At 32.5% G+C, this 16696-nt stretch overlaps 1 protein-coding gene across 1 annotated transcript in view; it reads left to right on the forward strand.

Moving 5' to 3' along the window:
- The window catches only part of LOC143637797 (A-kinase anchor protein 9-like), a 61666-nt gene that overhangs the window by 36041 nt on the left and 8929 nt on the right, over positions 1–16696 (forward strand). Inside the window, 2 exon segments of the mRNA XM_077108253.1 lie at positions 5297–5507; positions 8229–8406. Of these exon segments, the coding sequence (XP_076964368.1) occupies positions 5297–5507; positions 8229–8406 (389 nt within the window).

The following is a 16696-nucleotide window of genomic DNA, read 5'->3' on the forward strand; positions in this document are numbered from 1 at the left end:
AAACCTCAAGAGGAACCATAATATCAGTTCTGTGAGTGAAGAGACACTACTGTATAGGCTATATAGACAGCTACTATATCCCTAGTACCTAGAATAATGTTTTGCACACGATCAGCAGGTAATAATGTTTTACGAATGGATGAATGAGGGGTGAATAGGGGAAATAAACAAAGCTGCTTTATCAAGAATCAGCTGTGAATCAGGATAGGCCTTCATGTTAGAATGAAAATCAGAATAGCTTTTGTCGCTTGCTATATAGCATTGTTCTATAAGCCCTAACCATTCCAAAGATAAAAAGATACATGGCATAAATAGAAGTAGATAATTCACAGGTGTAATTAAGAAATTGAGAAAAATAATCTAAGCAAAAAATCCAAAAAACCTAATGTAAAAAAAATGTCAAAATTAGCCAAAAATATGTAAGACCAATATAAATAAAATTAGAATACTTTAATGAAAAATATTTGAATAAATGAAAAGTCTCATTTCTGAGTGGGCAATTTTTTATATTATAGAATGTCAGTTATCTCTAGATTTATCCAACTTAAAAAGTTACAGAAATTTGACTTAATTGGTTTATAGTTCATCTGGAAGAGTAAATGTACAAGGAGAGACATGAATATTTTTTTTTAAAAAAGTAAAATGTATGTAACATGATGTGTAAAAAATAATTTTTAGGTTTAAATATTATCAATTTAATAAATGAGATATTGAAATGAGTTAAGTATTCAACAGCATAGAAAAGTGTCAAGAATATCTTCCTTCAAAGGAAGTAGAAGGAAGGAAATAAAGAGCAAAAAATAAGAGAACTTGTAATAAACAAGTGGGGAAATTTTTAAGAACTTTGGAGGTTTATTATTTGAAAAGTTTGTTTACATGTATTAGATCTCCAAAAATATGACCAAGGGGGGAAAAACACATAAGCAAAATCAAGAATGAAATAAGGACATAAGTACAGGTACCACAAGAAATTTTAAAAGTCATAAATAATGCTACAAATAATCTCTGCCAATAGATTTGAAAATATAAGCAAACTCTAAATGGTGTTCTGGAAGAATATAAACTACCAGAACTAATGCAAATAGAAATGAATAAGTTCAAATAACCATTAAATAGAAATGAAAAAGTCAGTAATCATTAAAGAGTTGAAGTAGTGGTCAGAAGTTTTCCCTTTTGCCTCATCTCAAACCAAAATGCTAGACTTAAGACCATTTTACAAGTAATTCTTATTAACTCTCCAAGAACAAAAGTGTAATTGTCCACTAAAGTAGGATTAAAGAGAGAATGGAAGAAGAAAGGAAAGAAGAAAAACTGAAGAAAGAAAAACCACTTAGTTCACCTTAGAAGGCCAATATTAATATGAAGTCCTGATAAGAATTGTAAAGAAAATAAAATTGTAGAGTAATCTAACTTGTAAGTGTAGTTGCAGAAATTCCAAATAAAATATCAGCAAGTTATACCAAGAGTGGACAAATAGTTAAACATTTGAAAAAAAAATCTGTGACTGTAATCTCTACATTTTTATGTAGCAAGACAAAATCCATGATTATTTTAGTGCATATCAGAAAAAAATACATAAAAAATTTGACAACCCATTTATAAGTTAAAAAAAAAAAAGCTTTAGGAAATCAGGAATAGCAGGGAAATTTTCTAGTCATGATGCTGATTTTCATCAAAATGTTGACAGATTATATTTCTGATGGTGAAATTTAGAAGCATTTCCATTAGAATCAAGTATAGGACTAGGATACATACCCATTGTCAACATTACTATTGCAACATGGTTTTGTAGTTCTTAGTGAATGCTTCTCCAGTTCTTGCAATATGACAAGAATAGGAAATGAGAAAAAATATGAACAGATCAGGCAAAACTTTAAAACCAAGATAATAAGATGTTTTGAGTTTTTGTTAAGAAAATTATAAAATATTGAAGGACACAAAGACCTGACTGTGTGCTAATATATATCATATCCATAATGGAAAGATACAAAGAAAAATATCAGTTCTCTCCTAATTAATAATTCTAGTCAAAATTACAATAAGGTTTCTTAATGAATGTGGAATACTGATTCTAAAATTGATATAGAAGAGTAAATAGCCAAGAATACTCAAGACAATCTTAAAAGTATGTATTTGTTATCAAAACTTATTACAAAATCATTATAAACAATATGGTTTAATGCCAGGATGGTTAAGTAGATCAGTAGAATATAATGAAAAGCCCAGAACAGATCTGTATCTTGTAAAAATTTAGCAAGAAGGCCCTACAAATCAATGAATCACTTAGTGAATCTCTACTACATTCCAGGCACTGTTCAAGTCATTCATAATTTAACAGTGAATAAAAATGATCAAGGAAGAATAAAGTTTACTTTTTAGGGTTTAAATGAACATTAGAAAATACAGACAAATATTTCTGGTGGTCTTAAGTGCTATGAATAAAATTACAGTATGATAAGAAGAATAATATCTCCCTAAGTGTAGGGCTTTTTTTGCATAGGGTAGGTCAAGGAAGACTACTTTGGTGAGATGATATTTGAGCAGAGACAGAGGAAATCAAAAAATAAACCAAAATAGCAGAAGAAGCTTAGAGTATTCAAAATTGTTTGGGAGGAAAAAAAACAAAATTTTTTTGAGCACAATTGATTTTTGATACTAGAGGTTAGAAGTTAGGGAACTAGATCATTGTCGCTTTAGGGAAAAAAATCAGGTTGGTTAAAAATGTACACGTAAGAAGAAAATAGAATCTTAAGATAGGGAAAACTTTTAATAAAGACAAAGCATCGGAAAAGATTTAAAATTTTTATTCTATCTTTTAAAAACAATAATGTAAAACAGATTTGAGGACTGGGACTAGATATTTGCCATGAATGTAAGTTGCAAACAAAAGCTATCAAGAATATAGAAAGAACAATTAATGTAACAAGAGATCCAAAAACAAAATAATAATGGGCAAAAGATGTAAAAGACATGTGCCTGAATAGGAAATCAAAGTATCTAATAAACATGAAAGTATTCTTTCAATCTTACTATTCAGTGTAAAAATAAAATAACATTTTATACCCATTTAGGTTGGTGAAGTTAGTCTGATTTAAAGAATGGTGAGGATGTGAGTATATAAGTACTCAACCTTCTGGTAGCATTGTAAGTTAGTACTGTTATATAAAAATAATTTGATCAAATCTAGCACAGTTAAAAATGCAGTATCTGTGACCTAGCAGTTATATTTCTAAGTAGTTCTCAAAGTGGGGTTCCTGACCAGAAGCACAGCATTACTTGGTAACGGGTTAGAATTCAAAGCTCTTTGACCTCTCCTGAATCAGAAACTGTGGGGATGGGGTTAGGTTCCTAAAGTAACCTGTTTTAATAAGCATTCCAAGTGATTCTGATGCATGTTACATTTGAGAACCACTAGTTAGAAAGAAATTAGCACATTTATGCAAAAATTAGGAATAAACCAATTTATCTCCTGAAAGGAAATGGACAAATTTTGGTATATTCATAATACCACAGTTAAAATGAATTAACCTGTTGCCTACATGCTGTTTATTTTTTGTTTGTTTGTGGTACTGGACATTAAATCCCCCGTTACCTACATGGAATAATACCAGAGACATTTTGAATGAGAAAATAAATTTGTAAAATTAATATCATTTGTGTAAGTCCATAAAAAAACAAAATATACAGTGCATTGAGAATGCAAAATGTATTGTAATGAGAAGTGATAATGTAAAAATTGGACTGGATTTGTACCAAACTATGATTATGGTTGCCTGTGAGAAAGGAGTGATGAGAACATAGAAGTTTATGGGGAGTACAGGGAATGAAAAAAATAGAGAAAATGTTATAGTACTTGTTAATTTGGGTTTTGAGTTTATTGCTTGCATTTTTCCATATTTAAAATAGTATTTTAAATCCAGGCATGGTGGTGCATGCCTGTAATTCCAGCTATTTGGAAGGCTAAGGCAGAGCAGGGTTCTAAGTTCAAGACCAACCTTGGCAACTTGTTGAGACCTTGCCTCAAAAAGGGCTGGGGTTGGGATTGTGGGTCAGTGGCAGAGCGTTTGTCTCACATATGTGAAGCACTGGGTTCAATCCTCAGTACCACATAAAAATGAAAATATTGAAAAAAAGGGCCTGGAAATGTAGCTCACAGATAGAGAGCACCCCTGGGTTCAATTCCCAGTGCCATGAAAGTAAAATATTATTTGAAAATAAAAAGAAAGATAAGGAAGAGCCAAGGCAACATGAGAGAAATTGGTATGAAAATTTGTTCTCCTGGTCTCCTTGGCTAACTACTCTTACACAGCTGTAGCCGATCCATTGCTGTTAGTCCTCTTAGGGTTTTTAATTGGACCCTGCATCTTTAACTGTTTATTTAATAAGATATATAAAACAAAAAATACATTCTGTAAAACTGATGGTCCTCCATACTCACTACAGTAGCTGTAAACCAATGATGATTAATTAATGATTTGATTAGTTCCATAAAACCAGTGGGGAATGTTATAGGCCAGGCTATATAAGCAATGACCAAACAGACTTCATTTTACCCTGAGACTCCATATTATGTAAGAAGAGCTTCTCCCATAGGAAAGTCCCATCACTGTACCACATTACTAATTGCCTAGCATAGCCTACTTGCAATACAGAATAGCAATTCTTACACAATGTAAAATTGTTCTCTTTGGTTCCCACTTTCCTTGGGCAGTGTACCTTTCTGGGGAATAACTAATTAGATGTTAGTGGCCATTCTTTAATTTGTATTCAACTAGGGTCACTTTGATCCATTTCTCTTTTGATTATGATTATGAAAAAATCCCAGGAGAAATGAATGAGATGAAAATTTGATTAAGACATTGCATTGTTTTGCTAATGGCTTTATTCAGCTTCTACTACTTCTTGCTTGCTTGCTTGCTGGTTGCCAAGTCAATCTGGATGTGGTTTTCGCCTTTAAATATCCTAAAATGTTGAGGCTCTAGGCTGTTTCCTGCAGAGACAACTTGTTCCTGTAGGGAGCATTCCCAGACAGTCAGAATAAAGACTCTCCAATATGGACAAATCATAAGCTATACCAAATATCAGAATTTGCTCTAAAATTGAGGTAATGATACTACTCTCCTTGAAAAAAGAAGTAGCTAAGTATAATTGAATGAAGAATGAAGAAAAAATGTCATTGGTTCTCTTATGAAGTTTTAAACTATAATTTATTTCTCCTCTTGTTTTAGTATATGCAAAAAGCAAATTATTTTATAGTAAATTATTTTAAATTTTTTTAATTTATATTCACTTTCAGAATGATTTAAGGCTACAGATGGAAGCTCAGTGCATATGCCTTTCACTGGTTTATTCAGCTCACGTGGATCAGGTTCGTGAATATATGGAAAATGAAAAATATAAAGCTCTTTGCAATCTTAAAGAGGAGCTTATTTCTACTCAAGAGGAAAAGATCAAGGAACTTCAGAAAATATACCAGTTAGAACTACAGAATGTAAAAACACAAACAGGTAAATAATTTCTGACTTATAATTACCATGAAGCATCACTTAGAGTCCACCATTTCATAATTCTGTCCTTAGAACTCACAGGGGAAGGTGACTTGTGTATCTAAGCCCTAGTCTTATTTGTTCATATAATCATTGGATATTCATTCAAGTGCTAGAGAAAACTAAAACTACCGAGTCATTTTCCCATAGGAAATTATAATCCATTGGGAAAGCATATATAAAATACACTGAAATTTTCTGAAATGTAAAGAATGGAGGGAGAAAAAAGAGTTTTGTCTTTCCTGGGGAGATGAGTAGAATGAGGGTATGGATAGGTGTAACTGGGTTGGAAATTTGGGGAAGGCTATGGAGTCTTAAGCATTGAGCTCTATCTAAGATTGCATCCATTTGGGAGAACTGGGAGTTCAAGTTGTGTTAGCTAGATAAAACTGGAGAGATTGGAAGGAGCTTGATCAGGAAAGGTTTTATGTACTCTGATGAAACATGTTTATGTTTTATGCTATTGGTGATAAGACCTACAGCAGGATTTTAAATAGTGGGAGTAATAATAAGATTTTTATTTTAAGTTGATACCATTAGAATCAGTTGGAAAGGATGAAATTATTGATGGGAATTGAGTATGATAGAAAGTTAAGTTCAACACTTAGAGTTAGGTTCTAGTTTGTTGTTAATGTTAGCAGAAATTAAGAATGATACCCAAGATTTTAGCTTAAGAAACTAGAGTATGGTTCTATTTTTTTTTTATTTTATTTTTTTTTATTCAAAACATTACAAAGATTTCAGAATCACATCGGTTACACATCCACATTTTTACATAATACCATAATAGTAACTGTTGTATTCTGCTACCTTTCCTATCCTCTACTATCCCCCCTCCCCTCCCATCTTCTCTCTCTACCCCATCTACTGTAATTCATTTCTCTTCTTATTTTTTTCCCATTCCCCTCACAAACTCTTATATGTAATTTTGCATAACCATGAGGGTCTCCTTTCATTTCCAAGCAATTTCCCTTTTCTCTCCCTTTCCCCCCACTTCATGACTCTGCTTAATGTTAATCTTTTCCTCCTGCTCTTCCTCCCTGCCCTGTTCTTGGTTGCTCTCATTATATCAAAGAAGACATTTGGCATTTGTTTTTTAGGGATTGGCCAGCTTCACTTAGCATAATCTGCTCTAGTGCCATCCATTTCCCTGCAAATTCCATGATTTTGTCATTTCTTAGTGCTGCGTAGTACTCCATTGTGTATAAATGCCACATTTTTTTTTATCCATTCATCTATTGAGGGGCATCGGGGTTGGTTCCACAGTCTAGCTATTGTGAATTGTGCTGCTATGAACATCGATGTGGCAGTATCCCTGTAGTATGCTCTTTTGAGGTCTTCAGGGAATAGTCCGAGAAGGGCAATAGCTGGGTCAAATGATGGTTCCATTCCCAGCTTTCCCAGGAATCTCCATACTGCTTTCCATATTGGCCTCACCATTTTGCAGTCCCACCAGCAATGTATAAGAGTACCCTTTTCCCCACATCCTCGCCAGCACTTGTTATTGTTCGACTTCATAATGGCTGCCAATCTTACTGGAGTGAGATGGTATCTTAGGGTGGTTTTGATTTGCATTTCTCTGACTGCTAGTGATGGTGAGCATTTTTTCATGTACTTGTTGATTGATTGTATGTCCTCCTCTGAGAAGTGTCTGTTCAGGTCTTTGGCCCATTTGTTGATTGGGTTATTTGTTTTCTTATTGTTTAATTTTTTGAGTTCTTTATATTAGAGTATGGTTCTAGTCATAGAAAGGAACCAATTTGTGAAAAAAATAATAATTCAGTTTTAAATATATTGAGTTAAGTATAGAATACTTATTGACTTTGAAAAAATATATAGGAGTTAGTTGAAAATAGAAGTCTGAAACCTGGGAGAAAAATTTAATTATGAGTTAATGATTTATAATCAGCATGAATGTCAAGGACAAGAATGAGTTATCAGGGGAAACTAGAGAGTGAGTTAAAAGACCAAGATGGCATAATAGGAAGTAACAATGTTAAGGGACCATACAATGAACCATAAACAATTAGTCACAGTTAATGTTTTTCTTTCATGATTATTTGGCCAGTTAACTAGACTTCTTGTGTTCAAGGTATCTCTAGGCCTTCACTTTTGCTTTTAGGAATGGAGTTTTATTATTGGAATTGCTTTGGTGAACAAAATAGAATTTCAAGCATATCAGATAATACCATGCTTTTTTCACTTCAGGGGTTCTTTGAATATAGTAATATTTTAAGTTTGTATTTTTTTTAAATTGATATCTTCTTGAGGTAGTCTGTCCACTATTTCCCAAATTGCATGTTAACTAATGGCTCATTTAATTGGCAAAAAAGTTAGTTTAGTGATTACTTATCAGCATTTTTAAGAAATAAAAATAAAAGAGGAAAGTAAAAGGTGTTAACTACTCTCCTGTGGTCCCTTTTCAACACTTCTTTTGTTTCATGTTTCTGAATTGTTTTAAAGATATAAAATTGTTGAATTTAGAGATACTATACCATAAGGATAGGAGAAATGATCTTGAATCACACTGTTTTCTTGTTTTCATCAGTCAGAATGAGTCAAATTAAAACCTGAGTTTCACTCAAAATATTTTTCAAAGAATAAATATTTTTATACATTGAAATAAAATTATTATTTCACTGAGAAGTTTGTATTGAAATGTGTATTGTCTTCTCTTCCTGTTATCTTCTCTGAAAGATACCAAAAAAATTAAACAACTTGAAGAACAAATTCAAGAATTAGAAAACTTCGTATGCTTTTTGAGCAAACAATTGAAAGAAACTGAAGAAAATCATACGGCAGAAATTTATTCTCTACAGGAGAAGCTTCAAGCCATTAGTGAGACCACGGTGGACCCAAGGTATCTATTTACTTAAAACTTCATTCAGCAGTATTTGTAGCTTAGTAACAATGATAGTATCATCTGGAATGGTTATTTTAAGAATAAAATATAACTTTAACAAAGAGATAGGATGTAACATTTTTAAGAAATAAGAGCAGGAGATAATTCTGTATCTTTGAAATGTGTGAAATAAATGTTGGTATAAACCAAAGACATTTTATTATAGGAATTTTACTTATACTTTTATAAAGATGTTATTATTAATCTATTTTCTGAATTAAAATAGGTCAGGTAGTAGACATTTACTTGTTTATTCTATGCCTAGGCTTTGATATGTTGATGTGGTGAATACTTAAATAGTCTAAGTATGATCATTCCACTATGACTTGAATATACTCCATTTGATTGTCTAATGCTCAAATTCATCATGTCCCAAATAAAACCCTGATCTATGAGGAGAGAAGAAATGATCTTCAATTACCACTATGCATGTTTTCTTGGATCAGGATCTTCTAAAATTTGCTCCTTCTGTAGCCATCTTCATCCATCATGACTCCTTTCTGTCATAACTCTCTGCCATTCTATGAAAAAATCTTGTTTTTTTTTTAACCTTCAAAGTACATCAAAACTGTGCCACTCCTTACTGCTCCACTGGTCCCTGCCATTGTTTTGTGTTTCACCTGGATTACTCAACTTCTGTTTACAGTCTATTCTCTATATAGTCAACACAAGTGCCAGAACCTTTGCTTTTATAATTTCAGTTACATCATGTTACTCTAATCCTCTTCTGCTCTTTACAGTCTCACTAGTCCTGAGGACCATGACATCTTTGACTTTCATTTCCTACTGACTTTCTTATCACTTACTGTTCTCAAACCATATAATCCCATGGGGTTGGGGTTGGAGCTCAGTGGTAAAGCGCTTGCCTGGCTTGTGTGAGGTTCTGGGTTTGATTCTCAGCACCACATATAAATAAATAAAGTAAAGGTCCATTGACAACTAAAAACAATTTTAAAAGATTAAAAAAAAACCTCATACATCCCCACTGTGATCCTCAAATATATCACATATCAGTATGCTTCTGCTTTAGGGATTCATTGGCTTTTTCTTCTACCTAGAATGATTATTCTCCAGGTATTTGTATGCCCACACCCTCATCTCCTTTGGATCTTTACTTAGATGTCATGTTCTTACATAAATTAAAATCATCCCCAAAGAGTCTGTGTCTTACTTTTCTACTTCATTTTTTCTTAAAATTATTTGTTTTATATGTACGCATACATTATAATCATTGTGTGTGTGCATGTATATGTGTATATAAATAATGTATGTATGTAATTTATGTATCCAAATATATATAAATTTAGAGGAAGTATTGTTTCATTTTGTTTGTTTTCAATTAAGGAATTTAAGCCTTTTTAAAAAACATTTTTATTAGTTGTTATTTTATTTATTTATTTATTTACATGCAGTGCTAAGAATTGAACCCAGTGCCTCATACACACTAGGCAAGTACTTTACCACTGAGCCACAACCCCAGCCTAGGAATTTAAGCTTATCTTTGTCTATTTAAGTGACTGATGTATTCTAAATCCACATGATTTCTAAATACTAATCTTACCTTATTTTTATAAGATTAGACATTTTAAGAAAACATTGTTACAAAGTAGTGAATGCTTATATAACGATACAGAATTCAGACATACATACCAAAAGATATGTGGGTAGATAAAATTAAAATTAAACTGATTGTAAGTTAAAATTAAACTAACTGTAAGTTAAGAACCTTCTCTTTCCTGTTGCCACACTTCATTTCCAATATAAGCAATCATTGTTACTTTTGATATGTATTCTTTCAGACATTTTCCTATTTATATAGACATATATGTTAAAACAGGCTTTTAATGCAAGTGAGAATTTACAAGCTTTTTTTAACTCAGTAATACATCTTAGATATATCTTTATATATATACATACATACATATATACATGCACACACACATGTATTTATATATATATATATATATAATTTTTTTTGTATCAGGGATTGAATTCGGGGGCTCTTTTCCACCAAGCCACATCCTCACCCCTCTTCTTTTTTTTTCAGAACTACTGTTTTTATTTAAAATAACTCATGTTCAGATCTACCACATACCAGTTGGGTAATGTTAGACAAATCAAATTTAATGAACTATTATTTCTATATATATAGTTTCAATAACTAATTATTTTTTTTTAGTTCTAACGAATTTTTTTCTTCTAACTAGTTATCTAAGACAGTAGGATGCAGTTTGACATATCATACATAAATGAAGTATAACTTCTCATTCTTTCTTGTGCATGATGTAGAATATGTGATGTAATCATATATGTACCTGGGATAATAATATCTGATTCATTCTACTATCCTTTCTTCCCTCATAACCCTCCCCTCCCCTCATTACCCTTTGTCTAATCCAAAATATGTTTATTCTTCCCTACCCCCCCAACCCATTGTGAATTAGTATCTGCATATCAGACAAAATATTCAGTCTTTGGTTCTTTGGGATTGGCTTATTTAGCTTAGCATGATATTCTCCAGGTCCATCCATTTGCCACCAAATGCCTAATTTCATTCTTCTTTAAGGCTGAGTAATACTCCATTGGGAAGATATATATCACACTTTCTTTATCCATTCATCTGTTGAAGGACACCTGGGTTGGTTCCGTAGTTTAGCTATTGTGAATTTAGCTGCTATAAACATGATGTGGCTGCATCACTGTATTATGCTGATTTAAAGCCCTTTGAGTATAAACCTAGGAGTGGGATAACTGGGTCAAATGGTGGTTCCATTCCACGTTTTCTTAGGAATCTCCATGCTGCTTTCTATAGTAGTTGCATCAATTTGCAGTCCCACCAGCAATGTATGAGTGTACCTTTACCCCCACATGCTTGCAAACATTTATTGTTGCATATTTTTTCTTTTTCTTTTTTTGTGGTGCTTAGTATTGAACTAGGGCCTTGGTCATGTGAGGCAAGCAGTCTACCAAGTGAGCTATGTCCCTAGGCCTGTTGCTCGTATTCTTGATAGTTGCCATTCTAACTGGAGTGAGATAGAATCTCACTGGAGTTTTGATTTGCATTTCTCTAATTGCTAGAGAGGTTGAATGTGTTTTCACATATTTGTTGATCGATTGTATGTCTTCTGTGAAGTGTCTGTTCAGTTCCTTAGCCCATTTATTGATTGGTTTGTTTTTCTGGTGTTTTTATTGTTTTTTAATTTTTTTTTAGTTGTTGATGAATCTTTATTTTTTAAATTTATTTATATGTGGTGCTGAGAATCAAACCCTAGGTCCCTCACACATGCCAGGCAAGCACTCTACCACTGAGCCACAACCCCAGCCCCTGGTGTTAAGTTTCTTGAGTTTTTTATATATCCTGGGGATTAATGCTCTGAGGTGTATATGTGGTAAACATTTTCTCCCATTCGGTAGGCACTCTTCATGTTATTGATTGTTTGATGTGAAGAACCATTTTAGTTTGAATCTTTTTATTGATTCTTGCTTATAGTTCTTGTGCTCTAGAAATCTTGTTAAGGAGGTCAGTTCCTAAGCTGAGATGGTAGAGTTTGGACCTACTTTTTCTTCTGTTAAATGCATGGTCTTTGTTCTAGTGCCTAAATCCTTGATCCACTTTGAATTGAGTTTTGTGCAAGATTAGAGATAGAGGTTTAATTTCATTTTGCTTCATGTGGATTTTCAGTTTTCCCAGCACCATTTGTTGAATAGGCTATCTTTTCTCCAGTGAGTATTTTTGTCACCTTTGTCTAGTATGAGATAACTGTATTTATATGGGTTTGTCTCTATGTCTTCTATTCTGTATCATTGGTCTATGTGTCTGTTTTGGTGCCAGTGTCATACCATTGTTTTTTGTTGTTGCTGTTATGGCTCTGTAGTATAATTTAATTTCTGGTATTATGATGCCTCTTGCTTCACTTTTCTTCCTAAGGATTGCTTTGGCTATTCTGGGTTTCTTTTTTCCAAATGAATTTCATGATTGCTTTTTCTAGTTTTACAAAGAATGTCATTGGAATTTTAATAGGAATTGCATTAAATCTATATAATGCTTTTGGTAGTATGGCCATTTTGACAATGTTAATTCTGCCTATCCAAGAACATGGGAGATATTTCCATCTTCTAAGGTCTTCAATTTTTTTCTTTAGTTTTCTGTAGTTTTCACTGTAGAGGTCTTTCACCTCTTTTGTTAGATTGATTCCAAATATTCTATTTTATTTTTTGACGCTGTTGTGAATGGGGTAGTTTTCTTAATTTCTTTTTCAGTGGCTTTATCACTGATATATAGGAATGCATTTGATGTATGGTTGTTAATTTTATATCCTGCTATTTTGCTGAATTTCATTCATTAATTCTAGAAGTTTTCTGGTGGATTTTTTAGGTCTTCTAAATATAGAATCATATTGTCGGCAAATAGTAATAATTTGAGTTCTTTTTCTATTCGTATCCCTTTAATTTCTTTCTTCTGTCTACTTGCCCTGGCTAGTTTCCAGGATTATATCGAATAAAAGTGGTAAAAAAAAAAAAAGGGTATTCTTGTCTTACTACAGTTCGTAGATGGAATGCCTTCAGTTTTTCTCCATTTAGAATGATTTTGGTCTTGGGTTTAGCATGTATAGCTTTTTCAGTGTTGAGATTTGTTTCTACTATCCCTAGTTTTTCTAGTGTTTTAAACATTAAAGGGTGCTTTATTTTGTCAAATGCTTTTTGTGCTCCAATTGAAATGATCATATGATTCTTCTTGAAGTCTATTGATGTGATGAATTACATTTATTTATTTCTGTATGTTGAACCAACCTTGAATCCCACTTGAATATGATGCACTATTGTTTTAGTCAGCTTTTTTATTTCTGTTACTAAAAGATCTGACCAGAACAATTTTAAGAGAGGAAAAGGACTCATGGTGTTATTTGAGGGCTCATGGTGTTTAGACGTCTTAGTCCATAGAAGGCCAGCTCCATCCCTTGGGCTTTGAGGTAAGGCAGAACATCTGGAAGAAGAGTGTGACAGAGGGAAGGAGTTCACATAGTGATCAGGAAACAGAGACAGAGACTTCACTCTCCAGATACAAAATATATACCCCATATAGAGACTCCACTCTCCAGATAAAAAAATGTGTACTCCATAGCCATCCCCCCAATTCCCATCTCCTCCAGCCATACCCTGCCACTTCATTTAATTCCTATCGGGGATTAATTCACTGATTAGGTTAGTCATTTCTCTTCTGAATCTTCTTGCATTGTCTTATGTGAACTTTTGGGGGATACTTCACAACCAAACCATAACAACTATATTTTTAATGTTTTTATATGTGAGTTGCCAGAATTGTATACAGAAGTTTTGCATCTATGTTCATTAGGGATATTGGTCTGAAGTTATCTTTCCTTGATGTGTCTTTGTCTGATTTTGATATCAGGTGATACTAGCTTCATAGAATGAGTTTGGAAGAGTTCCCTCCTTTTCTGTTTCATGAAATAGTTTGAGGCTTATTGGTATTAATTCATCAAAGATCTTGTAGTACTGGGTAAGAATCTGTTTCGTCCTGGGCGTTACTTAAATGGTTGGCTTTTGATGACTTCTTCTATTTTATTGCTTGAAATTGATCTGTTTAAATTGTGTATGTCCTCCTAATTCCATTTGGGTAGCTCATTTGTCTCTAGAAATTTGTTGATGTCTTTAAATTTTTCATTTTTATTGGAGTATAAATTTTCAAAATAGCTTCTGATTCTCTACTGTATTTCAACAGTATCTGTTGTAATATTTTTTGTGATTATGAATTTTAGTGATTTGAGTTTTCTGTCTTCATTAGCACGATTGAGTTTATCAATTTTATTTATTTTTTCAAAGACACAACTTTTTGTTTTGTTAATTTTTTAATTGTTCCGATTATTTCAATTTCATTTATTTCAGCTCTGATTTTAATTATTTCCTGTCTTCTACTGCTTTTGGTGTTGATTTGTTTTTATTTTTCTAGGGCTTTGAGATCTTATGTTAGGTCATTTACTCATTGACTTTTCATTCTTTTAATGAATTTAGCTTAATAGTGTCCCAGAGATTTTGACAAGTTGTATCAGTTCTCATTTATCTCTGGTAAGTATTTTAAAAATTTCATCCCTGACTTCTTATATCCATTGGTTAGTCAATAGCATATTATTTAGTCTCTAGGTGTTGGAGTTTTTATTTTTTATTGTATCAATGATTTCTAATTTCATTCCATTATGATCTGATAGAATGCATGGTATAATCTCTTTTGTTATTTCATAATTGTTGCTTTGTGGCATATTTTAGAGAAGAGTCTGTGTGCTGCTGAGAAGAACATGTATTCGTTGATGGATATAATACTCTTTATATGTCTGTTAAGTATAAATTATTAATTATATTATTAAGTTCTATAGTTTTTTTGTTTAGTTTTTGTTTGATGATCTACCCAGTAGTGCGAAAGGTTTGTTAAAGTCACTCAGTATTATTGTATTATGGTCTATTTAATACTTGAAATTGAATTATGTTTGATATATGTAGATGCTCCATTGTTTGGGGCATAAATATTTAACGTATTATGTCTTGTTGATGTATAATTCCCTTAAGCAGTATGAAATGTCTTCTTTGTCCCTTCTGATTAACTTTTGGCTTGAAGTACACTTTATCTGACATGGGGATAGAAACCCCTGTTTGTTTACTCAGTCCATGTGAGTGATATGTTTTTTCCCGACCTTTCATTTTCACTCTGTGGATGTCTTTGCTTATGAGGTGAGTCTCTTGGAGACAACAGATTTTTGGGTTTTGTTTTTTTAATCCAATCTGCCAATCTATGTCTTTTGGGTTTATTAATTTAGACCATTAACATTATTTTTGAGATATGATTTGTGTTCCCACTCATTTTAGGTTATATATACTTTTTACTTTGAATTAATTTCTCCTTTGATTGATTATTCCTTTTGTATGGCTCCTCCCTTTGTTGATTTTGACTTTTTTTTCCATCTTCACGGAATATTTTGTTGATAATGTTTTATAGCACAGATTTTCTAGTTATGAATTCTTTTAACTTTTGTTTATTATGGAAGGTTTTTATTTCATCTTTAAATCTGAAGTTTTATTTTGTTAGATATAAAATTCTTGGTTGGCATCCATCTTCTTCAGAACTAGGTATATATTATTCCAGGACCTCCTGGCTTTGAGGGTCTGGGTTGAAAAATCACATGAGATCCTAATTAGTTTCCCTCTATATATAATCTGATTTTTTTTTTTTCTCATAGCCTTTAAAATTCAATCCTTATTTTCTATATTTGACCTTTTTTTATGATGTGTCTTGATGTGGGTCTGTTGTGATCTTGTACATTTGAGGTCCTCTTGTATTTGATTTTCCATTTCATTCTTCAGATTTTGGAAATTTTTTCATATTATTTCATTGAAAAACTGGGCATTCCTTTGGTTTATATCTCTATGCCTTCACCTATCCCGATAAATCTTAATTTGGTCTTTTCTTGTTATTTCATCATTCTTGGAAGTTCTGTTCATGGTTTCTTACAATCTTCCCTGTGTAGTCAACTTTATTTTCAAAATTATATATTTTGTCTTCATTGCCTGAGGTTCTATCTTCCAAATGGTCTAGTCTATTGATAATAATTTCCATTGAATTTTTAATTGGTTTATTGATTGTTTCATTTTGAGGATTTCTGGGGTGGTTGTTGTTGTTGTTGTCATTTTCTGAGAATCTCTGCCTCTGCAATGATCTTTCACCTCCTCAAATTTATCTCTGATTTTATTCCCTATATCATTCTTTATGTACCAGGTCAGTCTAATATGTACTTTCTAAATTCCTTTTCTACATTTCTTTTACTGTGTTGTCTATGGGTTTAATTATTGGATCATCTTGGTTTGTTTGGGCCACTTTGTTCCATTGTTTTCTCATGTTGTTCTTATGTCTGTCCTTCTAGCAGTGTGGATTTCAAGCAGTACAGTGTCTACCCTGTAGATTCATAGTGTCCCTGAAGATTTCTAGTACCTCGCCTTTAAGGAAGACACAAATAATAACTGCACCCAATACAAACAATATACAGCCCAATAGCTCCTATTAAGGCATCCACAGTTTTGTTCCATTAAACTGAAATGATGTGTTCAATTATTGTCTAGAATATAAACAGTAAGTTTGCAAAGAAGTTTACAGTTTCCATTGGTGGACAAGGAGAGAACAAAAGTCATGTAGGGTGTGATGTTTATGAGGAAGGATCAGAAAAGATAGAAGTTAAAGTTATAG

Source organism: Callospermophilus lateralis, unplaced genomic scaffold (genome assembly GCF_048772815.1).
Source record: "Callospermophilus lateralis isolate mCalLat2 unplaced genomic scaffold, mCalLat2.hap1 Scaffold_279, whole genome shotgun sequence".
NCBI lineage: Eukaryota > Metazoa > Chordata > Mammalia > Rodentia > Sciuridae > Callospermophilus > Callospermophilus lateralis.